The sequence below is a fragment of the Actinia tenebrosa genome, unplaced genomic scaffold, assembly GCF_029948245.1.
Source record: "Actinia tenebrosa isolate PJP-AT-01 unplaced genomic scaffold, QUT_ActTen_1.0 PGA_scaffold3__52_contigs__length_22856419, whole genome shotgun sequence".
Taxonomy (NCBI): Eukaryota; Metazoa; Cnidaria; class Anthozoa; order Actiniaria; family Actiniidae; genus Actinia; species Actinia tenebrosa.
The window spans coordinates 16,615,524-16,642,283 of record NW_028292580.1 but is presented as its reverse complement, the minus strand read 5'-3'; the positions used below and the strand labels follow the sequence as shown (position 1 = coordinate 16,642,283).

Below are 26,760 nucleotides of genomic sequence, written 5' to 3'. Positions count from 1 at the left end.
TAGTTGTCGTCTACAAAAAGGTTGGAAAAGACAAATTCAATTTGTTCTTCCAAGAGCGGCTCGTCGAGAGAAAGAAGCCTATTACTGACCCTATACCAAGAAACAACTTACATATTTTCTCACCCATTGGCAAGAAAACCACATCAAAAGAAGGCGCTAAATTACAAGTGCTAAAAGAAGACTGCGCACTTTTTTCCAGGTTATACATCTCTTGTCAAAGCCGAGATGGAAATCTTGAAGAGTTCTTCAAGTTCGAAAATCAGCCTTGGCCGCCATCTCTCTCGCAAGTAGGGCAGCTAAGAACAGGACAAAAAGCAGAATTGATAAAGTGTTTGCCGAAACCGTCGCCTGAGGTTGCAGGACACCCAAGTGTAGATTCAATATGCAATTATTCTTGATGGTGCAGTTATTGTCCAAATGTTGCCACCCAAAACCGCAAGCACATTTGACGATTACTTCAATGCGGTATTTGCACCCTATATTCTCAGACAGCTAGAGTCAGTGAAGCGACTTGACATAGTATGGGATGTGTACCGAGATGACTCTCTGAAAAGATCTACTCGAGAGAAGAGAGGTTATGGTCAACGTAGAAAGGTATGTGCAGCAAAACTATAATCAGTGTACATTGCATATATTTAAGATAGAACATTCGATTAATTTGAGAACATTTCCCCCCCTGTAAAACAGGTGCTTCCATCGACAAGAATTCCTCGGGACTGGAAAGGGTTTCTTAGAGTCAATGAAAATAAAGACGAGTTTTTCAAACTCCTTGCTAACAAGGTACAGTGATAATTAATACAAATGCGATAGCAGTGTGCATGGTTGCAAACATTAAATTTTATTTGAAATTATTGATTTTTTGGTCACAACACAACTTAATTTCGAATGTCAACCTACGTTTAACACTAACATCCATTCCATTCATTTCGTTATCAGGTTGTTTCTCTTGACATTCCAGATGGCAAAGAGATCTATTCAACACACGCTGACAGGGTCTTATCTTCAGTAAACAGAATGGATATGAGTCTTCTTCAACCTTGTACCCACGAAGAAGCGGACACCCGTTTGATGATTCATACACTTGATGCTAATTGTTGTGGCCATCGAAAGATAAAGATTAGAAGTAACGACACAGATGTAGTTGTGCTCGCAATATCAGTTGTAAATTCTCTTCAGGAAGATGGATTATGGATCACCTTTGGTTCAGGAAAGCATCTTTGCAACATTCCTGTGCATTCCATCGCATCTATATTAGGCCCAGGAAAAGCATCAGTATTGCCTATGTTTCACGCCATTACCGGGTGTGATACTGTCTCTTTTTTTGGTGGCCGCGGAAAGAAGACAGCATGGGACGTGTGGAACGTGTTTACAGACCTGACACCAGCTCTGCAAACTCTCAAAGAATCTCCTGAAGATAAAGGATCTATTGCCAAAGTTGAACGTTTTGTCGTTCTTTTGTACGACCGCACCAGTAACATCAAGACAGTTAATCAAGCAAGGCAAGAGTTATTTTCAAAGAAGGCAAGGAACCTCGACAATATCTCTCCCACACAAGCTGCACTGTTACAGCATATCAATAGAGCTATATTTCAAGGAATTCATATTTGGGGCCAGACACTTCTGAAGCAACCAGTTTTACCCAGTCCTTCAGAATGGGGATGGCAGAAAGATGGCAGTTCATGGGCTCCATATTGGACGACTCTTCCTCAAGCAAAGGAAAGTTGCTACGATCTTATTCGATGCGGATGCAAGACTGCTTGCAAAGGACGGTGTAAGTGTAAAAATGCTAATTTGGTTTGTACAGGCTTATGTGGTTGAGGAGGAAGCTGTACACAGAGAGATGAGTAACCAAGTGGACAGAAATTTCATGAGCAAACAATGAATGATATTTAATCCTGAAACATTTTAATTATTCATGCAGTATAAATTGTTTTATATATGACTTAACGTTTTTAGTATTTCCGTTTAATCAAAACAAAGATGATCTCAATTGGTCTAAAAAAGCCACAAAAATAGGAACTTTTTGATTTTTCGACACAGGGATCCCAAGCTTAAGTCGATTTTTTTTAAAACGATCACGTGATTGTCATTATTCAACTCAAAGCAAGTGAAATTGCTCACTTGACACAAATTCGATGTTTAGTGGTGGAAGTATCTCAAAACTGTCGTATTTTAGAGTGTTTTTATGTTGTAGCCTCGTTTCCATGTCGGAAATTCCGGGCATGCCCATTCCTGCTGTCCCCAAGCGAATTTCGCTTGGCCCCATATCAAAAAATGTTTGTCCCAGGGAGGTTAGCAATCATGCCAAGTTTCATGCTTTTATCATTAAAGTGAACAATTTTTGACGTTAACAGCCGGACTATTAAGAGGTGTTCGTCGCAGAAAATTCGTCGGAAAACGGAAAAACAGTTTTATATTAAAATTTTGTCAAACTAGCTTTGGAATATCGGAAACAAATTAGTACACAGTTCAACCTAAAGTACATGCATCCATATTTTTTCTTTCTTTTTTTCTTTCTTTTTACTTTTTTGGTTAGATTTTGTAAACTATTTATCCGATATTTATGCCTGGCATTTTTCGTTTTTGTGCCCAACGAACTTCGATCCCCCCCCCCTTTTTTTTTGTTTTCTTCGTGTCTTTTATCTTTACATTTCAATTGTCATTTCCAACCAATGAAGTCTTCGTGTCTGCACAATGAAATCCTGCTCTTCTAATGGTCTGCGGTATCAACAAATTGCCACAGGCTCAGTTCTGTTCATTCGAGCCTTTGAAGCAAAATAGATGTGTTCGTTACCGAATGTTATTTACTTACTTCAATCAAGTTAGTCACCAAAAACCTAGAACTTCATATTAAACAAGTTAAGCTTTCTAGATACAAACTACAGCTTGAAGAATCTCGGAATAGAATGTCACTGGTAAAAGATGTGCAAGTACATTGACAATTATCAAGCGGTTGAAACATGTAAAATGTATCTACCCATAATCCTTGCCGGCCTCAGCTTTGTAGCTTCATTTCAGGTGACTAACTTTGTTGAAATAAGTATATCCACTTTATATTCTTATATGACGTACACATTCACTGATCCAATTTGAATTGTGCATTCAAACTACTCTGATTTCTCGATTGAATGTTCATCATGTGAATCCTTGCTTGGGAAATGGACTAATGGCATTACACTGGCTTTTAGTTCATTGACAATACACAAGTTTCGCATTCAATACATACCGCTGTTTTTGAAGAGCACAGACTCATTTAAACAGACTTTAGCCTCATTGATGAGTCAGCTGTTCATAGATTCCACTAAAAGTGTGGGATTTTAAAAACATTGATATTATTCAACTTGCACATTCTTTACATTACAGTTTACTTTTGCAAATGGTTTTACTCTTAAACGAGCTAATTTTAACCTGTACACAGTGAGTCTCTAGCGATAAAACAGCGGTATTTACTGAATGAGAAAAGGGACGATACTGTCCATAATTTGCGTGTACATTATCATGTTGTAGGTATAGAGTTTTTTATATAACCTTGCTTATTAAAAGCAACTTTATGAAACAATAAGAGTTCCGAAGTATTCTCTTGAACACTAAATTTCGCAGCGAAAGCACCTCGGTTTTGTTCCTCTCGCGTCCACGCTGTGGCGAGAAACGAAGGGAGATCTTGGCACGAGGGTACGAGATGGGGCATGCGTAGAGCAGGGTTTGAATTTCGTAGACTCCTTAAAAACTTTTTTTTTAAATCCTTTTTAAGAACAAAAAAAAAATGTGGGCAGCTAAAAAGTGAAGAAAAATTGTGAAAAAATCGAAGATTCCATGATCACTTCCAAAAAATGGCAACTGGATCTGTTTAAAAAAAGGGGGAGTATAGGAAATCGCACGATCTCGAGTACAATTCGGAATTTATAGCTACGAGTGATGTTTTGAAAGTTTCCAAAATTGGACGAGCCTTTAGACAACAAAATGCCACTGGTTAAAACGTTAGGAATGCCTGAAATCTTTTGATCAAGGGGAGCTATCATTGCGATAGCAGAAAAGACGTGAGAAAACTCTCAATACACCTATTTCTTAAGGTTGCGTGCGCTTCCAACTTTAAGGAACTTGACGGGCCACGATAGAACACGAGTATTATCATACTTTTCTATGAAATTTTTCGATAAAATTCATAAAATCGGTTATTCTCTTTTTTTTAACTATATTTTTGAAAAGCGTTTTAGGCTATATCTGGACATGTTGGTCATTTCGGGAAGTGATTCCAAGTATTTTTTTATATAGTAGGAGAATTGATTTAACTTAATACACACACCGTATGGTTTGTGATGTTTAGAGACTGACGTTTCGGACGTTAGTCCTTCGTCGGAGTAAATGTGAAATATGGAGCCTTACAAACCTTATTATCTAAAATTCTCCTCATCAAAAGTATGCAAAAACAAGATAAATAGCTTAATGGAGATTGAATACTTGGGATTTCTGCCGTATTTGAAGGGATTTCTACTTTTTTGACTTTTTTAACGTTTTAGTATAAGTATCTTGTAAGGTTAGTCATTGGGCGGAAGCAATTTTAGTTCCTTTTTTATATACAGGGCTTACAAAAGCCATAAGCCAGCCAGCCAGCCAGCCAGCCAGCCAATTAATCAATCAATTAACCAATCAATCTTTATTTTAAGAGGGATACACAAAAACATGATACAGTATTACGATTGTGTTGGTGCAGTAGATGAGAAGTAGATGCAAAGCAATCTCAAGTTGTATTATTGACTATTTGGATATCTTTATATCCGCACAGTCACCGTGCAATAATATAACAATGATAATGCAACATTTCCAGAGTCCATAGGTATTAGGACCAATAATTCTTACGATAACAAAAAAAGAGAAAAAAATCATGTAAAAATAGAAATTATAAAAACACTGGAAAATTGTATATTGCGTCGCGATCTCTAGTGTCTCTTCAATACAATTTTAGATATAACGCGAATTCCGATTGGCTCTTGGCCATATAGAAGATGAAGTCCAGACAGTTGTGACATCAATGCTAACGATTGCCAAAATAGTTTACTATTGTTTACGAATTGTTCTCATGCTATGGAACGAATCTATGAAGTCTTAATGCCGATTTAGACGGTACGATTTTCGCCTACAACTATCGTATACAACACTCTCGCGTCTGTCGTAGGCGAGTTGTAGGCTTGATTTACAAGCTACGACTCGAATTGTAGGATGGCGCGAGCGTGTTGTATACGATAGTTGTAGGCGAAAATCGTACCGTCTAAACCGGCCTTTAGATATTCGAAATGGCTTATCAAATCTGCGGAGATATACTAAATGATTTAACAACAAATTCTAAAGCTCTGATACATCGATAAATATAGTCATTTAAAAAATGGATGGAATACCTTTTGTGACTAGTCTATTCAGCATTCTGCGACTTGTATTATGATAAGATGATCTGATTCACATGTCTACGCTATATTTTTACGCATACTGCAGGACACACTGAACCAACTGCGGCTTTGCAAGGTCTTTCATGTGTGTTGCCATTTGAACATGTGATGTACTGGTTACAGTCAGTTGGGTGGGCATAATCTCCGTTAACTTTGCCATCACAATATTTGCTTGAACCAAATGTGGTCGGTGGTTCAGTGGTGGTCGGTTCAGGGGTGGTCGGTGGTTCAGTGGTGGTCGAGGGTTCAGTGGTGGTCGGTGGTTCAGTGGTGGTCGAGGGTTCAGTGGTGGTCGGTGGTTCAGTGGTGGTCGGTGGTTCAGTGGTGGTCGGTGGTTCAGTGGTGGTCGATGGTTCAGTGGTGGTCGGTGGTTCAGTGGTGGTCGCTGGTTCAGTGGTGGTCGATGGTTCAGTGGTGGTCGGTGGTTCAGTGGTGGTCGCTGGTTTTGTGGTGGTCGATGCTTCAGGGGTGCTCTCTGCTTTAGAAGTGACCGCTTTTCCAGGGGTAATCTGCTGCATTCTATCGGCCGTCAGTATCATTTCCATGTAGATGCTGTTTGATATATTACCTATGTACTGCAATGGCTTTGACCAGCGGGTTTCACCACTCAGCTTACATTTCTTCCCAAGCAAATCGTAAGTAAGGCTTCGGCACCTCTTGTCTGTAATGCAGTTTACTAGGCAGGTTGGATAATCTTTGGCTTCCATCTGGTGGTAGGAAGCATTCTCTAGACTCCAACCCCATTGAGACCTCTTAATGAGCTGTCCACCAACAGAAGAGCTATCTGTAAACATCCACAAATAAACAAAGAAGAAACCAATACTTGCTTGTAGTATTTGTATCCAAAGTACTCGGCCTGAAACAGGAAAATGTTTGGTATTTTATTTAGTTGTGTTGTGCTCGCTAGTCTTACTCAACACTAACATCGTTCTATTCGTTTCTCGTTGCTTTGCATTTTGTGACCAAAATATCTTCTACTTTCATAGCGGAACTCCTGCGTGGGCCAAAGGCATGCGCGAGCGGAGCACCATACTTAAGAAAAAATGGTAAACCATCGAGTTGATTTTTCATGGCTTGGCTGACATCACTTCCGTCCGTCCGTCCGTCCGTCCGTGTACACAACACAGGAATTCCGCTTGATATCAAAGCAAAACTACTCACAAATGCGGCTCTCAAATGCACAGAAAAAATCGCTTTAGGACAAGTTATAGACCAAAAACAATTTAAAAAAAAAAACTTTCATGTAGTCAAAGGTGAATCAAGAAGTGTTCTTCAAGAATTCAGGTGTGTGTTTTTTAGCAAAAAATCGTGTATATATTTTTTTGACAAGCATTTTTCTCGACGAATCGACAAATCAAAGACTTTCTCTCAAAACTTTTTATATTTCTATAGATAAGCTTAATTTATTTTAATGCTGGAGGAAATAAATCGCGGAGAGCATATTACGACTACAAATATTCGTCCTTATTTAACTTTGTAAATCTTTAAAAATTCGGTTGTTTTTAACCAAAAATCGTATGTTTATCGTTCAAGAAAAATGCAGCTTTGTTCGCCTCCTATCGCGAGGTGCCATCGGCAAAACAAAGAAGACTTTCATTCAATAATTTTATATCTTTCCACATATAATTTATTTAATGAATGAATGAAATATAAATTTACACCAAATATTCAACTGTTTATTAAGCTGTTCGAGCAAGTATGATTACAAAAAACGAAACAAAACAATGTAGTGCATTTCGATTCGATTTCACTGCATGATTTTTATTATGGGAGAAATTATCTTCATCTCGAATAAAAAAATAATTGAAGATTTTTCCCCGATCTTATTTTTATTTTTCAGTTTCATTCAAATTGTTCTCCCTGTCACTTCCGTATGGATTTTCAGGACTTTTGAAGTAGTGTCAACACGATTACAAACGATTTTTTTAAAAATCCAAGATGGCGACCTTGTGGTCACGTGACCTGGTTTCCATGGTAACAGATATGCGGTAATTGCTTGCCTTGAAGAATTACTACTACGAGCCAAATTTGGGAAAGATTCATAGCAAACTGTCAAAGATATGAATAAACAACTGATTTTCCATCACTTCCTCAAAAGAGCCATGTCTTAATGGTTCTGAGGACAAAAACAACTAATCCTAATAGCAAAGTCCCTCTACCAACCTTTGGGTTTAAATGGAATTAATCAAGAACTTATTTACGGGAAAAACGAAAAACAACAACAACAACAACAAAAACACGTAAATCTAAGGCGATGCTTAGTGTTGAGCATAAATCAGGACATTAGCAGATTCCTAGAAATATTCGTAAAAATATAATACTTCCCATAGGAGTATCAAAAATTTAAAAAACTAATTATTATTAATTCCTTAATATTCTCTTGATACAAATATAAGAAAAAAATATTCCTTGGTGTTGGATTTTGTTCTTTTAAATACACTTAAAGTGCACCTACACCCTATTTTTTTCTGATCTGGAGTAAAACTTTAAGGCACAAAAAGCAGATTTGTGGAAAAATTTTTTAGATCCATCAAAACGGGAATTTTTGGTGCTCTGTCAAAGATTGAAAAATTGACCATTTTAGCCGAAGTAAGTGAACCATGGCCGTAATTACAGAGGAGATTGGGGCGAGCGGTGTGTGACGTCACCACAGGCCAACACAACCAAAGATTACCACAGATTCTATACAGATTTTTCTAGACTATTCGCTTGCTTTTATCAAATTTCTTAAATACGTTTTATTTCCAAACGCTAAAATGCCCAACAAATGTGTAGTTTGGGGATGTAGCAACGTTCCAAATATTCCTGAAGGGATTGCCCTTCATAGTATTCCGTATTTTAATGATGAAAGACCCGAGGCCAAGAAGCGAAGGACTAGATGGATAAAGTTTGTAAAGGTGAAGCGTGCAAAGTGGGAGCCTACAAGGAACTCGTGCATATGTTCTGTGCATTTTAGAGTAGAATCATTTGAGCGAAGATTTACAACTCTTGCTACCTTGGGAAAACCGGCCTTCCCTCGACTGAAACGAGACAGTTTTGGAGTGAATGTTTACCCCACGCTACATGCTGGTCAACTAGACTCGCCAAAGAAACAGCAAACATATCGCAATCGAAGAAAGGTAAAAAACTCAGCTAAAACATTTACTGCAACCTTCTTATGAAACTAATAAAGTGTATTTTTCGTGATAGACTTTAATAGAATCATTAAAAAATGCCACCGTGTCGACTGCTGCTTCTAAAAGCGTCCCCAGTAGTACTGCACATCAAGATCATCATGATGACGCCACTGTCGAAGACCCTGGTACAACTGAACCAGTCAGCGAGCCTGAGCCTATGCTCTTGCCTGTGGCACAAAGAGAAGAGGTTTTAGAAGTTGCTCCTGTCTCTAATACTGAAGATATTACGGTGATTATTATTACAACTTAGTCTTATGGGCTTTATTACTCATATGTTTTGAACACGAGTCATTGTTTATGGTAGAGTAAGGATGATTGTTTACATAATACAGTGTAGCTCAATCGACTATCGATTTTCTTTCACCAGAGTGCCGAGAACAGGGAGGACGAAAATGTCGATTTCATGGAAACGGAGGAGACATCGAGTACTAGAGACCCTACGACTGGTGAAGCCAAATGGCAAAAAGAAAGGAGACTGCTGAGAAACCAAGTAATATCCCTGAGATCACACCTGAGGAAAAGGAAGCTTGAATGCAGAAGGCTTACAAGACGTAAGTAATGTAGCTAGTCCTTATAAGTATGTGTGATTTTATAAGTGACAAACATTCTTAGGGTTCCTAGAAGGATATATTATACTAATATGTATTTGTGAACCTAATACTTGAAATCTTTATAAATATTATTATTATCAGGCCTTAAGAATAACAAAACGAAAAACAAGGCAACTCAGACAGTGGGTGACTCAGTTCCTCAAGAAGAAAGTGTAACTGATTCAGAGTGGGATTACGACAGTGATGACCAAAGCGAGGAGGAAGTAACAGAAGAAGAACCAGATGACAGCTATGAAACACAGTCAGAGGAGTCAGCAAATGAATCTGAGGATGATATAGAAAATTCAGCTCACAGGTGTGTTTTTCCCCTCTCTACTTTATAATGTTCATGTTTACTAATGCCATGTACAACATAATGTAGCTGCACTTCATGATACTGCTAATATACCCATTTAATATTTTTAACACATATCACATATACTTATTTCAGGGTTCAATTGAATGACACCAATCTGCGATCAGAGCCAAAGTTCATTGTTTTTCTGTCCCAGCTGTTATTGCTGTTCAAGTTTTGTCACTGTTGCAAAAGTGATAACCCCCTGGTAGAAGTGAGCCAAGTTGGGACAGAAGTTGTAATAAAAACTGCCTGCAGCAACCCAAAGTGTCTAAAGAGGGAAAATGTCTGGCACAGTCAACCAGTGATACCAGGTTGGGGTGTACCAGCAGGGAACTTTCTCCTTTGCATGGCAATCCTTTTGGCTGGGGGATCAATCTCCAAAATATCAAAAATCTTTGCACACATGGGTCTTGGTTGTGTGTCGATGACTACGTTCTTTAAACATCAAAGAGTGAGTGTTGGTATTATATATTGTACTATGTTTGTCATAGGTAGTTTATAATGATAATGGTACAATCAGTTAAGATAAACAAACAAATGCATCTTCTGATCGAAGATGGAGAAGAAATAGCATTATATGGATTTTGTATTTTATTTGCAGACCAAGCTGTTCCCTGCAATACATATGTACTGGAAAAGCTACCAGAAGAAGATGCTTGACAACATAAAGTCCATGGGCAGTGGTGTTGTACTAGCAGGTGATGGACGGCATGACAGCATGGGGCACAGTGCAAAATATGGTGCATATACCATGTTTTGTTGCACTGTCCCCATGATTATACATTTTGCATTAATTCAGGTGAGACATGAACTTTATCAGTAGGACTCTCTTTTGAACCATCTATAATAAAAATAGCAGTTAATATCAATTACTGCCATCTTTATTTTTCATGAACCACAAATTTTGTTTCAGCAAACAAATATTTTTTATTTCATTGCCCGCAGAGGAACCAAGTGGGAAATAGTCCTGCAATGGAGTTTGAAGGCTTCAAACAATGCATGGATTACCTAATAGGATATGGGATTGTGATCTTAACATTTATATCTGACCGACACACTGGTATTGCTTGTCACATGAAGAAGGTGTTGACAAACATTGTCCACTACTTTGATTTATGGCACCTTAAGAAAAGTGAGTTATGAGTGACTTCATTATTGCTTTGATTTGTATGCAAATGACCAATATACAGTATATGCAGAATAGTTAGTGTGATTACTATATCCAGGGTAACTTGATAAACTAGAATTATTAGCCAATCATATGGTAGCATTAAGTTCGAAATTCTTACCGGTCAATTTTATACAATTGGCCACGGTTTCATTAGCCGCACTGTAATATTAAACCTGTCAGTGATTTATTATTATGAAACCGTTATTGCAATGAGTAGGTATAGAGCATACTTGCCCTGACGCATGAAAAGTTTATATATAATCCTGAAGCAAGATGATTTTTTACCACCCGTTACTAGACTATAGTCCTTTTCACTTTGTTTATGTTCACTAACTATGACTATTGTTCCTGTATTCTCTAAGGAATCAAAAGTTTTGATGTGAAAGAATTTTAAAAACTATTATGGCATAGAGTCGGGGGTAAAATATCATCTCGCTTTAGGCTTATTAGATTTGAATACATGTGCACTACCACTACATGTAGATTAATTTTATGCATTTCAGAAATCAGGAAAGTCCTCACAAAAATTTCTAAAGAAAAGCATTATGAAGAAGTAAAGGAGTGGATAAAGCCCTGTGAGAGGCATCTGTACTGGAGTGCCACATCTACTTCAAATGGTTCTGGTACTGTGATCTGGGCAAAGTTTAAATCTTTTCTCAGTCACATAGTGAATGTTCACAATAGCCTAGATGATCCAATTTTTAACAAGTGCAATCATGGGATACTTCAACCCAGACGTTGGTTATCTAAAGGTACATTTTGCATAATGTATTCTATTTGGCTTTAAGTTTCATAAAGTCCAAACTAAACTATTGTCATCTTGTGTAAAGTTCTCACCCAAGAAGTAAGCAGGAGTGTAAGATTATTAATCTCAAAATTTAAAACACTTTCTAAGCTACCTTTTTTTCTTTAGGGTCAGAGGTGTATGAAAAAATTTGTAAAGCCTTGACAAAAGATTCTCTGAAAAAGGGTATCCAGCAAGCTTCCCCTTGGGCGCAGACCAGTTGCTTGGAAGGATTCCATTCCCTCATCAATCAGTTTGCTCCCAAAATGATTGCATATTCATATGTTGGAATGTATTGCCGGTTTGTATTTAGAATTTTAGCGAGAAACCTGATTGATAAATAAGATCACCAAATTTGGGTTATATATGTAAAAAAAATATGAATAGGACGCCCAAACAAAAATAGATTGCTTTCTAGAGACACGAAAATATCTTTGAAATAAAGAGAGTTTGAAAAACATATATGCCATAGGATTCAATTTTAGATAACTTGGGAGTCCAATGAACCCCAAAGGTAAAACCCTGTCAAATCCAACTGCATATGTTTAAAATTTGGATATTTTCTTTTCAGACACATTCTTGCTGCTATGCATTTCAACCTTAATCTTTGGAGAGAGGTAGAAACAACGGGAGGCAACAACAGACAAAAGGTGGTTTATCCCAAGTTCAAAAATGGAGAAGCCACGATAAGGGATGTCAGAGTAAAACCAGACTATGGTAGGCTATGTGTTGTGCTTCAAGGGTTACATTTTTGTCACTCATAATTTTAAACTCAATTTTTATTATAGGTTACGTGGAAGAAATTTCCCAGACGTTCATGAATTCATCAAAAGAAGACTTGACTGCTGCACAAGATGAATTAAGACAGATGACCCCAGCACCAATGAATTCAATGCTGGAGAAGCAGCCAAGAGAGGAGGCTCTTCAAAAGCACTTGCACAGGAAAAGCATTGTGGTTGAGGATGTTCCTCCTACTTGTGCAGGTACTTTTTACATCTTAGCTAAATTTATAAATTTTATATTACTTATACATTTTTAATATTTTTTCTTTAGATGTCCCTGAACAAAACCAACTAACAAGTAGAGAACATGCCAAGAGAGCCCCACATTGCAGCCTATGCAAAAATCCTATGAAAGGACACAAGAATGTCATTGACTGTCCAAAAAACCAAAGAAATTAAAAAAAACATCGACTATTAAAACACTAAATTGTTTCATCTACAAAATTTGTATTAAATACTTTTTATTTTTATATCTTGTCATTGTGCAGTCAAACTAAAGGCTCAAGATCCATTTCAAACCCACTGTGTAGTTCATCTTCAGAAATTCTGAAACATTCTCTGATGCGTGTGTAAGCACAGGCTGGTAGTGGAATTCGTCTCTTGTATCCCAAATACCCATGCACTAGGTCTTGTGAACTCCCTATATGCAATGCTACGAAGGAAGCTGGAATGTCAATAATGAATCAGTTTAGTGTGTGATTACAACAAAATTATGATCAATAACTAATGAATATAAAATAGTTTGATTTATTAAGGTAATTTCATGAGTTTGGGGGTTGGTTCACTGCAAAAATTATCATATCCCATGCAATCCTTGGAATTAATGTCGAGAAGGACAAACTGCTTTATAAAAATATTTTTGGCATATTTAACTTTTTATTGATAAGGTTTTTTCATAATTTCTTTGGTTAAAGTATAATGTGTACATAAAGAAGCCACAAATTCAGCTTACCTTTCCTCTGATCCTGATTGTTGATATCTTTTCCGATCTCTGGTTTTGTACTTATCAGCTGCTAGCTTAAGACTCCATTTTTGGAGACATACTGCTGAGAAGCCAGGATGTTCGGTTATGCAGTTCAGCTCGGCATTTTCATCAAGGTCTTGAAGGACTTCTTGAGAATGGAGAGCTTCGTCGCATCCGTCGAGTTCTTTGCAGCAATAGCATTCGCTTATATTTACTAGCATCTCAGTAGAGCAATTGCCACACTTGCACCTTCAAAACAAACAGTAAAAACACGAATGTTCAATGTACACGTAACAAGAAACTGTAAAGCTTACAAAAGTCGCAATCTTGGTTAGTGTCATCCTCGAGCTCATTCAAAAACATTGTTTACGGTTTGGCGAAACCGCTCTCGCATTATAAATTCACGGGGCGCTTTTATGTTTCAATAGCACAGAAAACTCACCATTCGCTTACTACGCTAACGGCAGTCAATCGTTTGTGAAGCATTTCCTCAATCTTGGCATTTTCTCGTTCAGTATTTTCATACTGTCTCGTCCATTCTTCGTCTGCCAGAGGTTCTCCTGAATGATGCCCTTCGTACCACTCAGAGGTATCATCATTTCCTTCGACTGACAAATATTCTCCTGAATCGGACTGCTCAGAACAGTCAAAACATTCGTCCTCAACATCGTATTCATCTTGTAAGTCAAAAGATGTCTCTAGATCAGAGTTATCAGAGTCCATCTTCACGAATTTGTCTTCAAAAATCTCTTGTGTTTCAAAAGTACTCGATCTGTTTACTAACTTTCGTGCACCAAGCAACAAGTCATGGCCTGGGGTGACGTCACACTCGGACCCAGACTCCCGCTTTGATTCTGCGGTAATGGACCACGCATTTCGTATTTTTAAAACAATTTTTCGCATTCAATTTTTTTTTCAAATGTGACCGAAATACCACAAAACATTTTAAAAAGTTCCGTACAAACAGTTAAGAATATTAAAAAAATAGGGTGTAGGTGCACTTTAATTAAAACTCGCTGAAACTCGTTTTTCTAAATAAAATACGGCATATTCTAAATCCCCATACATTCTCTTATAAATGTAGTGAGCTTGGGTTACGTGAGGTATTCCACTGCAATTATCTCTAAACAAGTGAGAAGAACTCTTTTTTTATTTCATTTATTTTTTACACAAATAGCAAATATAACAGAGTTATTCTAGGAAAAATTCCTTAAACATTGTATATCTTTGACTAAAGAAACGAAAAACATAGCCCCTTTTTGTTAAGCGACGAAAGAAAAAAACAGTTAATTCATAAACATATTTTTTCAAGGAATTTTAATCGAAAATTGACTTTTAACGAGAAAACCATGTGATCTATGTCGTCAGTGCGAATTAAGCTCCAGGAGATCGATCAAATACGTCAAAAACAATAATTCCTCTTACTTGAACTGTTTATGAAGCCAAAGAAAAAATATCAAAACCTAAAATTCGTTCCTCTTCTCAGCGTTTGTTTTTCACTGTATCCATTGTTTTTCCTTTATTTATATATTTTTCTTTTAAATTTAAAAAAAAAAAGTCATGGTGTTCCTTTATTTGAAGCGTTATTGATTCATTTTGTTATAGTAGCTCCCTGGCTCGCTTCGATTCAGCCTTTTCTAATTCAATTAAGACTCAGGAATGAATTACCTCTTAGCTCTCTAGCTCTCTTTTTCTCATTTAGCGTTATGGATTTTTTTTTTTTTTTTTTTTTTTTTGCTTTGTTTTGTTTCTTCCCATTTTACCAATGTCCTTCCATTTCACTTCTTAACGTACCTCGGCTTTCTCGACTCTACCCGACAGGAAACTTTTAATTTAGTGAACTCGTCTAACTATAATTACTGATTTGCATTCAGCCCTTACTCGTATAACCGAATCCCATAACGTTTGTTGAAATCAAGAAATCAGTGTGCGAAAAATAGTTCATTTGTTTGTTAAAGTATTTTTGTATAAAAAAGGGGGGAAATTACCCATATATACTACTGCAGACTTTACTGCATTTTCAAAAACATGCGAACTTTTCGCTGCCCTCAATCAAACCTAATCAGTTGGTACCTTTCATATTTTTGACTGGCGGCAGCGAAAAACAAAATTTCACCGTGCAACTCAGCTCGGAGACACCGCCGAGTTCGCATGTTTTTGAAAACTGCAGCGACCAGTTGCGAATTTTAGATCCCTAAACTAGCAGTCAAATCCCCCCAAAACATTCCTCTAAAATATAACTTTGACAAAATCAAATAAGGAGTGTGATGGTTAAGTGTTATTGGTTATCCTCCGCGCGTCAAAGTTTTTTTTCTCCGGGTACTGGCTTTTCCTTCCTCCTCAAAAATCAACTTCTAAATTCTAGTTCGATATCTCGGTAGCATTATCGTTAGATTGTACGTTTTTTAAGTAAGGGAAAAAAGCTATGCCTACCTGAGAGAGAATTCATTTCGTGACTTGATTTTTGACTTGTTTCGTTTGTTTGTGGTGTTAGATCATGAACTGAAGCAAGTTGGCAGATGTTATCTTCACAAAATTAGAAATAAGTGTGAACGTGTATAATAAGAGTAATTTGTCAGATCTGATTGGCTGAGGGCAAACGCACGAGAAGATGGGACGTCAAACTTGGTAATGAAGGCAGTGTTAAGTAATCCGTTACAGCCACCCCCCCCCCCCCCCCCCCCCCCACTCCAACCCGTACTTAGCTAAAATATGTTTTGTATATTCCTCCCCCCCCCCTCCCCTCTCCACGTCACCTCGTACCTGACCCCCCTCATTCAATTCCATCCTGAAAATAAACTATGCAACTTCTCTCAAAAAAAAAAGTTTCTAAAGGAAGTTTATTTAATATGACGAGGAGGTGGGCATCTTTAGAGATTACATTTATTATTGGCCGTTCGGGAATTGAGAAAGGGATTGGGGCCGAGTGAAAATATTAATCCAAGTAAGAAATAAATCCCCATCACAAAAAAGCTCATGCTATTGACATCACTGAGTACTATTATCGAGTATGAGCATGATTGGATGAATTGTATACTGAATAGCAAGCCAAAAATAAGAGAAAACGTATGGGCTTTGAGACGTAACAGCGTCCCCAAAAAGCATACATTGTCTCTCATTTTTACGATTTGTTTAAAGCCTGCTAATAAGTCAGTATTTGCCCAAACATTCTCAAACTCGATAAACGTAATAACTTTAGTGTGAACTTTCATGTGATGGGGTTTATTCTTTAACAGGCAGCTAAGCAATCACGTGCTGATTAATTCACTGAGAGCAATGAATGAACATTTTGATTCCCATGGGTGAAATATACTGGTGAGCAAACAAACTTTCTACAACCTGTTTCGAGAGATCGTAATAAAACTGCATTTCGTAACACACTGGTTACACATCATTTCATTCAGTTCTTTACAAGTAGCTAAAAAGAATCACCAATTTAATATAAAAACAAAAATTTTGCAGTCCAGTACAGACACGTGACCGTTAACTGCAAAGGGCCTATTAGATTAATATTTCTTCACTCGGCCCCAGTCTCTACCTCAATTTTGGAAAGGCTGATTGTAACGTACTATATGTTGGCACCTAGCCTTAGAAACTGGTCCCAAAGTTTTCTTCATTAAATGTCTAATAAAATGAAATGTATAGTTTTATTTCATTTTCTTTTGAAAGCACCCATTTATGATACTTCGTGTCCCAACCCAATCAAAACTTTGAAGGGATTGATATGGAGTTTCAAAACACCAATTCCCTTGAAAATTGGCATAGACAATGCTTAATATCGTCTTTATTAAACCTCCTATTTTGGGACTGATTCTTGATGTTCTTCGAGTCTTTTTAAAATTCAAAATGTACATGGCACTAGAGCTATCTTTCTAATTTTCAACTTCTAAAACCATAGTCTTTCTCCAAAGTATCCGTAGAATAACTCGTAAAATATCTTTTGCAATAACTAGAATTTGTATTAAATGCTAAATCAAAACAGAAAGTCGTCTTAATAAGAATATTTTGACCCTTTTATCCATCATCTAACCGTCTTGCAAGGTCTGCACCATTTTGAAAATCGAGCTGGAACGTGACGTCATGAATTGAAACGACAGCGATTTGCCTAGAGACGACCCATCTCTCCTGGGATGGGATTGAACGGCTTTGTTTTCCTTATTTTTTATTGGTTTTCTACTATTTGAATTAGTTTAAACAAATTATAGTGAATATGTAGCCAGATTTCTCCATACGCAGGCAGCAGTTCAAATCATATTATTGTAAAGACCGCTGACAGTGTCACCTTCTGGGCATGCGTATAGCGAGGAAAGCAGCGATCCAAGTGTCCAGTAAACGTGTAAACACCACATGCGGGAAACTCCCCAAGCACGAACTTTCGTACGGCCATTTCTGCTTGGCTTTTATATAGTACAGAGCTTACAAAAGCCATCAGCCAGCCAGCCAGTCAATTAATCAATCAATCTTTATTTTAATGGGGCTAATTAAACCAAAAAACATTGGTTAAGTTTATGCAACTGACACAACCAGTTTTAAAATGGTTGAAATATAATTGGTTGTTATGAGCGATTTACTTTGGGTTACAACAACCATAATATTATTGGTTATTATAAACAATTTTACAATACTGCGGATTTTAACAACCAAAAGTATATGGGTCATTATAATCAATATTTTTAAGGCCAAAGCAATGCAACTGAAACAACCATTTTTTAACTCTTGGATACGCGAAGCGTAGAAACGAGTTATTGTGAGGGGTCTAAAATATGCAAATGTGTCACTCGCTCACTCGTTAAGATGTTAGCAGATCGATAATTAAACGTTTAATGATCGTCTTACGTCATCTGCTTGCGAACGTCACACGACACTAACAAGCATGCACATAGTTTTTATTCAGTATAGACTACATTGACTATTTTTATAAGGAAATGAACTGCTGACATTTCATGTGGGATATTTCTAGCACTGTGCACCCACTGTGCATGCGCACACTCGCACATAGTTTTATCTTCTGATTATTTATAACAAAAGAATCAAGGAAAGATGCAAGTTGAAGTAAAATAATACTATTAACGCCTAAGCTTAAATTCCAATGAGTCAAACCTTTTCTTGCTGATGTGTTAAAGTAAACAGAAACGCTTATGTACGACCGTCAACATATTTAGATTTTTTTCAGAAGACTCGTAGCTAGAACCGGATGCACCAGAATGAACCTGTTAATGACGACCATATTGATATTGGCCATTTTTATCAACCAATAACAGTTTGGTTGAAATAACCATTCAATTTTTTATAACCATTTTTTTGGTTGTTTCAATCAGGCAGTTTTTACAGTGCGGTATTATGATTGTGAGATTAGATGAGAAGTAGATATGAGAAGTAATCTCAAGTTGTATCATTGAGGGCTATTTGGATATCTTAATATCCGCACAGTCACCGTGCAATAATATAAAGATATAACTAGCTAAAAACTAGTGTGAGCTGCGTCGGTGTTTCTAATGAAACAGTAATGATGAAAAGGTAAATTATACACCGTGAAAAGATGAAAAAACTTACTGACGTTTCGGACGCTAGTCCTTCGTCGGAGTAAAAGAGAAAGAAGTGGTAGAAAGGAGTGTATATATGATAGAATAAGACAAAAGAAACCAATGAGAGCAAGGTAGGCAAGGAAACAAAAACAAACAATCAAAAGACAAAAGAAAAGGTTAGTTGAAAATAAAGCGTTCATTAATCCCGTTGGGACTAAGAGTGCCCAATAGGTGAATAAGCCTTAGTCCCAACGGGATTAATGAACGCTTTATTTTCAACTAACCTTTTCTTTTGTCTTTTGATTGTTTGTTTTTGTTTCCTTGCCTACCTTGCTCTCATTGGTTTCTTTTGTCTTATTCTATCATATATACACTCCTTTCTACCACTTCTTTCTCTTTTACTCCGACGAAGGACTAGCGTCCGAAACGTCAGTAAGTTTTTTCATCTTTTCACGGTGTATAATTTACCTTTTCATCATTACTGGTGCAATAATATAACAATGATAATACAATATTTCCAGAGTCCAAATGCATTATGACCAATAATTCTTGCAATAACAAGAAAAAAGAGAAAAAAACCATGTAAAATAAAGATATACACGAATTCCGATTGGCTCTTGGTCATGTTTATATGAGGTGAAGTCCAGGCAGTTGTGACACATTGTCTGGCTATACTTTTAGCATCCTGCAGGACACACTGGATTAATTGAGCCGCTGCAAGGTCTTTCATATGTATAGCCATTTGAACATGTGATGTACTGCTTACAGTCAGTTGGGTGGACATAATCTCCATTAGCTTTGCCTTTACAGTATTTCTTTGAATCAAATGTGGTGGGTGGTTCAGTGGTGGTCGGTGGTTTAGTGGTGGTCGGTGGTTCAGGGGCGGTCGGTGGTTCAGTGATGGTCGGTGGTTCAGAAGTGGTCGGTGGTTCAGTGGTGGTCGGTGGTTCAGAAGTGGTCGGTGGTTCAGTGGTGGTCGCTGTTTCAGTGGTGGTCGGTGGTTCAGTGGTGGTCGATGGTTCAGTGTTGGTCGGTGGTTCAGGGGCGGTCGGTGGTTCAGGGGCGGTCGGTGGTTCAGAAGTGGTCGGTGGTTCAGAGGTAGTCAGTGGTGTGGTCGGTGGTTCAGAGGTGTTCGGTATTCCAGGAGTAATCTGCTGCATTCGATCGGCCGTCAGAATCATTTCCATGTAGATGCTGTTTGATATATTACCTATGTACTGCAATGGCTTTGACCAGCGGGTTTCACCACTCAGCTTACATTTCTTCCCAAGCAAATCGTAAGTAAGGCTTCGGCACCTCTTGTCTGTAATGCAGTTTACTAGGCAGGTTGGATAATCTTTGGCTTCCATCTGGTGGTAGGAAGCATTCTCTAGACTCCAACCCCATTGAGACCTCTTAATGAGCTGTCCACCAACAGAAGAGCTATCTGTAAACATCCACAAATAAACAAAGAAGAAACCAATACTTGCTTGTAGTATTTGCATCCAAAGTACTCGGCCTGAAACAGGAAAATGTTTGATATTTTATCTAGTTGTGTTGTGCTCGCTATCCTTACTCAACACTAACATCGTTCTATTCGTTTCTCGTTGCTTTGCATTTTGTGACCAAAATATCTGCTAGTTTCATAGCGCGCTCCCGCGCAGTCCAAAGGCCCGCGCGAGCGGAGCACAATACTTAAGAAAAAATGGTAAACCATCGAGTTGATTTTTCATGGCTTGGCTGACGTCACTTCCGTCCGTCCGTCCGTGTACACAACACAGGAATCCCGCTTGATATCAAAGCAAAACTACTCACAATTGCGGCTATCAAATGCAAAGAAAAAATTATAGACCTAAAACATTTTTTTAAAAAAACTTTCAAAGGTGAATCAAGAAGTGTTCTTCAAGAATTCAGGGGTGTGTTTTTTTAGCAAAAAATCGGTTTTTTTTTTTTTTTTTTTGACAAGCATTTTTCTCGACGAATCGACAAATTAAAGACTTTCTCTCAAAACTTTTTATATTTCTATAGATAAGCTTAATTTATTTTAATGCTGGGGAAATATATCACGGAGAGCATATTACGACAACAAATATTCGTCCTTTATTTAACTTTGTAAATCTTTAACAAAATGTTTTTAACCAACTATCGTATGTTTATCGTTCAAGAAAAATGCAGCTTTGTTCGCCACCTATCGCGAGGTCCCATCGGCAAAACAAAGAAGATTTTCATTCAATAATTTTATATCTTTCCACATATAATTTATTTAATTAATGAATGAAATATAAATTTACACCAAATATTCAACTGTTTCATGACGAGCTACACGGCTTAGTTACCGGCGTGAAGCAGCACTTTCAAAGTGCTCGTCTCAGATTTCATTTCTATTCATTGCATAGGGAATACTTGCGTAATGCATGTCATCGTACGGATTAACACAGCATGAGCACATAGCATGCCACTATCAATGGACGGCACATTACATCACTGAAACAATATTTACGTCGTTATAAGATATCATGTGACTCTACTGTGGCGCTTTATTTGAAAGGGTCACTGAGAACGTTTCGATGAACTATTGCCCAAGATCAAAGGATTTCAGGTTTTTCTTACACATTATCAATGCCTATCTAACCCTTTTGCTGTTATTTTATGTATGTGATGTGCGTTTATTGTCTTTGTATTAGATCTGTAGGCAGCATTTATGCTTAGGTACTTGTATACCTGTATAATTTGCATGCTTACTTAGGTCACTGTACGTGTTATGTATTAGATCTGTAGGCAGCATTTATGCTTAGGTACTTGTATACCTGTATAATTTGCATGCTTACTTAGGTCACTGTCCGTGTTATGTATTAGATCTGTAGGCACATTTATACTTAGGTACTCGTATACCTGTATAATTTTCATGCTTACTTAGATCACTGTGTTTTATGATAGATCTGTAGGCGCATTTATACTTAGGTATGTACTCGCATACCTGTATAATTTCATGCTTACTTAGATCACTGTGTTATGTATTAGACCTGTAGGCGCATTTATACTTAGGTACTTGTATACCTGTATAATTTGCATGCTTACTTAGATCACTGTCCGTGTTATGTATTAGATCTGTAGGCACATTTATACTTAGGTACTCGTATACCTGTATAATTTTCATGCTTACTTAGATCACTGTGTTTTATGATAGATCTGTAGGCGCATTTATACTTAGGTACTTGTATACCTGTATAATTTGCATGCTTACTTAGATCACTGTCCGTGTTATGTATTAGATCTGTAGGCGCATTTATACTTAGGTACTCGTATACCTGTATAATTTTCATGCTTACTTAGATCACTGTGTTTTGTATTAGATCTGTAGGCGCATTTATACTTAGGTACTTGTATACCTGTATAATTTGCATGCTTACTTAGATCACTGTCCGTGTTATGTATTAGATCTGTAGGCACATTTGTACTTAGGTACTCGTATACCTGTATAATTTGTATGCTTACTTAGATCACTGTGTTTTGTGATAGATGTGACTCTGTTTCTGTTTTGTACATGATACGTCTGTTCTTAGCTTGTGTTGCTGGTGTTGTTCTTTTGGGAGCGGGTTAAAGGTATATATTTTCATAAATGTTTATTTCAATCAAATTGTTTCATTGGCATTTTTAATGCTACAGGTAATAAGTGATTATATGACAAGTATATTGTTTTGGGTGTCTTATTGGGACTTTCATAGCCGAGCGACCTATTTGTGCGAATGACTTGGTTTATAACTCTAAATAGATCGAGTGTAGGCATATTTACAGATGCTTGATGTTTTTGCCTGGCATTCGTCATCTTGACATCACGAAAATCGGATTAACTATTATCTGTAGCAACCAAGACTACATGCTGTTTACCGTAAAATGGGCTCTCCAGCTCGTCATGTTAAGCTCTTCGAGCAAGTATGATAACAAAAAACGAAACAAAACAATGTAGTGCATTTCGATTCGATTTCACTGCATGGTTTTTATTATGAGAGAAATTATCTTCATCTCGAATAAAAAATGATTGAAGATTTTTCCCCGATCTTATTTTTACCTTTCAGTTTCATTCAAATTGTTCTCCTAGTCGCTTCCGTATCGAGAGCTCCCCTTTAAGGCAGTGCCTAAAAATATATTTTAGTTACTCAGAATGGGTTAGGCGTACGATGACGTCATTTGTTTTGATCAAGAACGTGAAATTCTTTGAAATTCAAGCAATAAACAAACAAACGTCAAAAGTGTCAAGATCCTATCGCTTGGAAGATATCTGAGAATTTAGTTATTTGAGGACAAATCTCTTGATGGTTTTCAAGTTAAAGTTGTGAAATTTGACAGTTAAATGTACGTTGGTTGTTTGGCAAGATGTTGAACTAATGAAGCAACTGCTCTCAAATTGATAAATGTTATCAACAAATGTTCCTTTCTAGGTAACTATTAGTTTTTTCTATTCAACACAATGTAATACTAGTTTCCCAATAAAGCTGTTAAAAAAGACAGTTATGACTTCTTTGTATTTCTTAAGTCCAATCGTTTATGGCTCAAAATTTGATTTTTGGAAATGTAAACAGTACGCCCACCTATTGAATAAACTGACAGACAAAAACAACTAATCCTAATAGCAAAGTCCCTCTACCAACCTTTGGGTTTAAATGGAATTAATCAAGAACTTATTTACGGGGGGAAAAAATACGTAAATCTAAGGCGATGCTTGGTGTTGAGCATAGATCAGGAAATCACAGACTCTTAGAAATATTCGTAAATATAATACTTCCCATAGGAGTATCAAAAAATTTTAAAACTAATTATTATTAATTCCTTAATATTCTCTTGATACAAATATAAGAAAAAAATATTTCTTGGTGTTGGATTTTGTTCTTTTAAATACACTTAATTAAAACTCGCTGAAACTCGTTTTTCTAAATAAAATACGGCATATTCTAAATCCCCATACATTCTCTTATAAATGTAGTGAGCTTGGGTTACGTGAGTATTCCACTGCAATTATCTCTAAACAAGTGAGAAGAACTCTTTTTTTATTTCATTTATTTTTTTACACAAATAGCATATATAACAGAGTTATTCTAGGAAAAATTCCTTAAACATTGTATATCTTTGAGTAAAGAAACGGAAAACATAGCCCCTTTTTGTTAAGCGACAAAAGAAAAAAACAGTTAATTTATAAACATATTTTTTCAAGGAATTTTAATCGAAAATTGACTTTTAACGAGAAAACCATGTGATCTATGTCGTCAGTGCGAATTAAGCTCCAGGAGATCGATCAAATACGTCAAAAAAATAATTCCTCTTACTTGAACTGTTTATGAAGCCAAAGAAAAAATATCAAAACCTAAAATTCGTTCCTCTTCTCAGCGTTTGTTTTTCACTGTATCCATTGTTTTTCCTTTATTTATATATTTTTCTTTTAAATTAAAAAAAAAAAAGTCATGGTGTTCCTTTATTTGAAGCGTTATTGATTCATTTTGTTATAGTAGCTCCCTGGCTCGCTTCGATTCAGCCTTTTCTAATTCAATTAAGACTCAGGAATGAATTACCTCTTAGCTCTCTAGCTCTCTTTTTCTCATTTAGCGTTATGGATTTTTTTTTTTTTTTTTTTTTTTTTTTGCTTTGTTTTGTTTCTTCCCATTTTACCAATGTCCTTCCATTTCACTTCTTAACGTACCTCGGCTTTCTCGACTCTACCCGACAGGAAACTTTTAATTTAGTGAACTCGTCTAACTATAATTACTGAGTTGCATCCAGCCCTTACTCGTATAACCGAATCCCATAACGTTTGTTGAAATCAAGAAATGAGCGTGTGAAAAATAGTTCATTTGTATTTTGAAGTATTTTTGTATATAAAAAAAAGGGGGGAAATATCCCTATATACTACTGCAGACTTTACTGCATTTTCATAAACATTCGAACTTTTCGCTGCCGTCAATCAAACCTAATCAGTTGGTACCTTTCATATTTTTGACTGGCGGCAGCGGAAAACGAAATTTCACCGTGCAACTCAGCTCGGAGACACCGCCGAGTTCGCATGTTTTTGAAAACTGCAGCGACCAGTTGCGAATTTTAGATCCCTAAACTAGCAGTCAAATCCCCCCAAAACATTCCTCTAAAATATAACTTTGACAAAATCAAATAAGGAGTGTGATGGTTAAGTGTTATTGGTTATCCTCCGCGCGTCAAAGTTTTTTTTCTCCGGGTACTGGCTTTTCCTTCCTCCTCAAAAATCAACTTCTAAATTCTAGTTCGATATCTCGGTAGCATTATCGTTAGATTGTACGTTTTTTAAGTAAGGGAAAAAAGCTATGCCTACCTGAGAGAGAATTCATTTCGTGACTTGATTTTTGACTTGTTTCGTTTGTTTGTGGCGTTAGATCATGAACTGAAGCAAGTTGGCAGATGTTGTCTTCACAAAATTAGAAATAAGTGTGAACGTATATAATAAGAGTAATTTGTCAGATCTGATTGGCTGAGGGCAAACGCACGAGAAGAAGATGGGACGTCAAACTTGGTAATGAAGGCAGTGTTAAGTAATACGTTACAGCCATCTCTCTCCCCCCCCCCCCCCCCCCCCCCACTCCGTACTTAGCTAAAATATGTTTTGTATATACCCCCCCCCCCCCTCTCCACGTCACCTAACCTAGTACCCACCCCCTCATTCAATCCCATCCTGAAAATAAACTATGCAACTTCTCTCAAAAAAAGTTTCTAAAGGAAGTTTATTTAATATGACGAGGAGGTGGGCATCTTTAGAGATTACATTTATTATTGGCCGTTCAGGAATTGAGAAAGGGATTGGGGCCGAGTGAAAATATTAATCCAAGTAAGAAATAATCCCCATCACAAAAAAGCTCATATTATTGACATCACTGAGTACTATTATCGAGTTTTAGCATGTTTGGATGAATTCTATACTGAATAGCAAGCCAAAAATAAGAGAAAATGTATGGGGTTTTAGACTCACATCGTCCAAAAAAAACATACATTGTCTCTCATTTTTACGATTTGTTTAAAGCCTGCTAATAAGTCAGTATTTGCCCAAACATTCTCAAACTCGATAAACGTAAAAACCTTAGAGTGATCTTTCATGTGATGGGGTTTATTTTTTAATTATCAAACTCATGAATAATTCATGAGGAAAACACAACAGAAATCACGACCATGAAGAGTGTTGTAAAACTGATACAAAACTGTGTTCATTTGCATAAACTTTAAGTTGGATTTTCTTGGCCAAATTCACTTTAATTTTGAAAATTTTAGCGAAACACAAATAAACTAACCTAGACGTTTGATAAGTCATATACAGTATTCATGTCCGTGTTGTATCAGATATACAATCACTCGGCTACGCCTCGTGGTTGTATATCTGATACAACACGGACATGAATACTGTATATATTACTTAGATTAATATTTCTACACTCGGCCCCAATTTCTACCTCAGTTTTGGAAAGGCTGATTGGAGCATTAACGTAACGTACTGTATGTTGGCACCTAGCCTTAGAAACTGGTCCCAAAGTGTTCTTCATTAAACCCTTATTATTTTGTCAACTTTCGATCGAAGAGGTTATTGCCAGGAAGTGATAAGATTTAAGTGATAAGATTTTTGTTCAAAACACTTAAGCTCTTTTTTCTGATAAGATTTCAAAAGAACGCTTATCCATTATTAATGCAGTGTAGAAAGGAATTATTATACTAAGCGTGCCTTATTTACTTCTGTTCGTGAATGTTGGCCATATGTTTTTCGACTCCCTTGTGCTTAAAAAAAAAAGCGTTTTCGAGTTAAGTAAATTGAAGCAAAGTAATTATAGTTAGCTTACTATGCTCAGCGGTCTTCCGCCACACGAGTATATGAACAGTGAGAAAACACATTCTGTACCCAGTTGCGACGTATGTTCCTCTTCGGTAGCTTGATTTTAACTTGGCCAAGCAATCAAGAAGTACAAGTTCCCGTACTCCCCGATGTCCC

The 26,760-nt window shown here is 36.9% G+C and overlaps 2 protein-coding genes and 1 pseudogene across 3 annotated transcripts; 2 read left to right on the top strand and 1 right to left on the bottom strand.

The window, feature by feature from the left end:
- Positions 1-7: 7 nt before the first annotated feature.
- LOC148908754 (uncharacterized) lies at positions 8-2,044 on the top strand. Its single transcript, XM_089035641.1, has 3 exons — positions 8-594; positions 688-780; positions 937-2,044. The coding sequence occupies exons 1-3, from the start codon at positions 418-420 to the stop codon at positions 1,816-1,818; spliced, it is 1,152 nt and encodes a 383-aa protein (XP_088891767.1). The 5' UTR covers positions 8-417; the 3' UTR covers positions 1,819-2,044.
- A 5,846-nt stretch (positions 2,045-7,890) lies between these two features.
- On the top strand, positions 7,891-12,772 carry LOC148908753 (uncharacterized). The gene is made up of 12 exons (XM_089034976.1): positions 7,891-8,560; positions 8,631-8,846; positions 8,985-9,168; positions 9,310-9,523; positions 9,659-10,016; positions 10,167-10,364; positions 10,511-10,697; positions 11,240-11,488; positions 11,650-11,821; positions 12,092-12,237; positions 12,309-12,503; positions 12,574-12,772. The coding sequence occupies exons 1-12, from the start codon at positions 8,198-8,200 to the stop codon at positions 12,699-12,701; spliced, it is 2,610 nt and encodes an 869-aa protein (XP_088891102.1). The 5' UTR covers positions 7,891-8,197; the 3' UTR covers positions 12,702-12,772.
- LOC148908752 (uncharacterized) lies at positions 12,747-14,262 on the bottom strand (annotated as a pseudogene). The gene is made up of 3 exons (XR_016120676.1): positions 13,709-14,262; positions 13,255-13,515; positions 12,747-12,966 (listed from the first exon to the last, which is right to left on the bottom strand). The product of XR_016120676.1 is annotated as an uncharacterized LOC148908752 (transcript).
- Positions 14,263-26,760: the final 12,498 nt, after the last annotated feature.

Bases quoted from the DNA above. Each gene is read 5' to 3' on its own strand.
- LOC148908754 (XM_089035641.1), top strand. From the start codon at position 418: ATGTTGCCACCCAAAACCGCAAGCACATTTGACGATTACTTCAATGCG. The intron at 595-687 runs GTATGTGCAGCA...CCTGTAAAACAG, and splicing joins GTTATGGTCAACGTAGAAAG to GTGCTTCCATCGACAAGAAT. The intron at 781-936 runs GTACAGTGATAA...TTTCGTTATCAG, and splicing joins TCAAACTCCTTGCTAACAAG to GTTGTTTCTCTTGACATTCC.
- LOC148908753 (XM_089034976.1), top strand. From the start codon at position 8,198: ATGCCCAACAAATGTGTAGTTTGGGGATGTAGCAACGTTCCAAATATT. The intron at 9,169-9,309 runs GTAAGTAATGTA...TATTATTATCAG, and splicing joins ATGCAGAAGGCTTACAAGAC to GCCTTAAGAATAACAAAACG. The intron at 10,017-10,166 runs GTGAGTGTTGGT...TTTTATTTGCAG, and splicing joins CGTTCTTTAAACATCAAAGA to ACCAAGCTGTTCCCTGCAAT.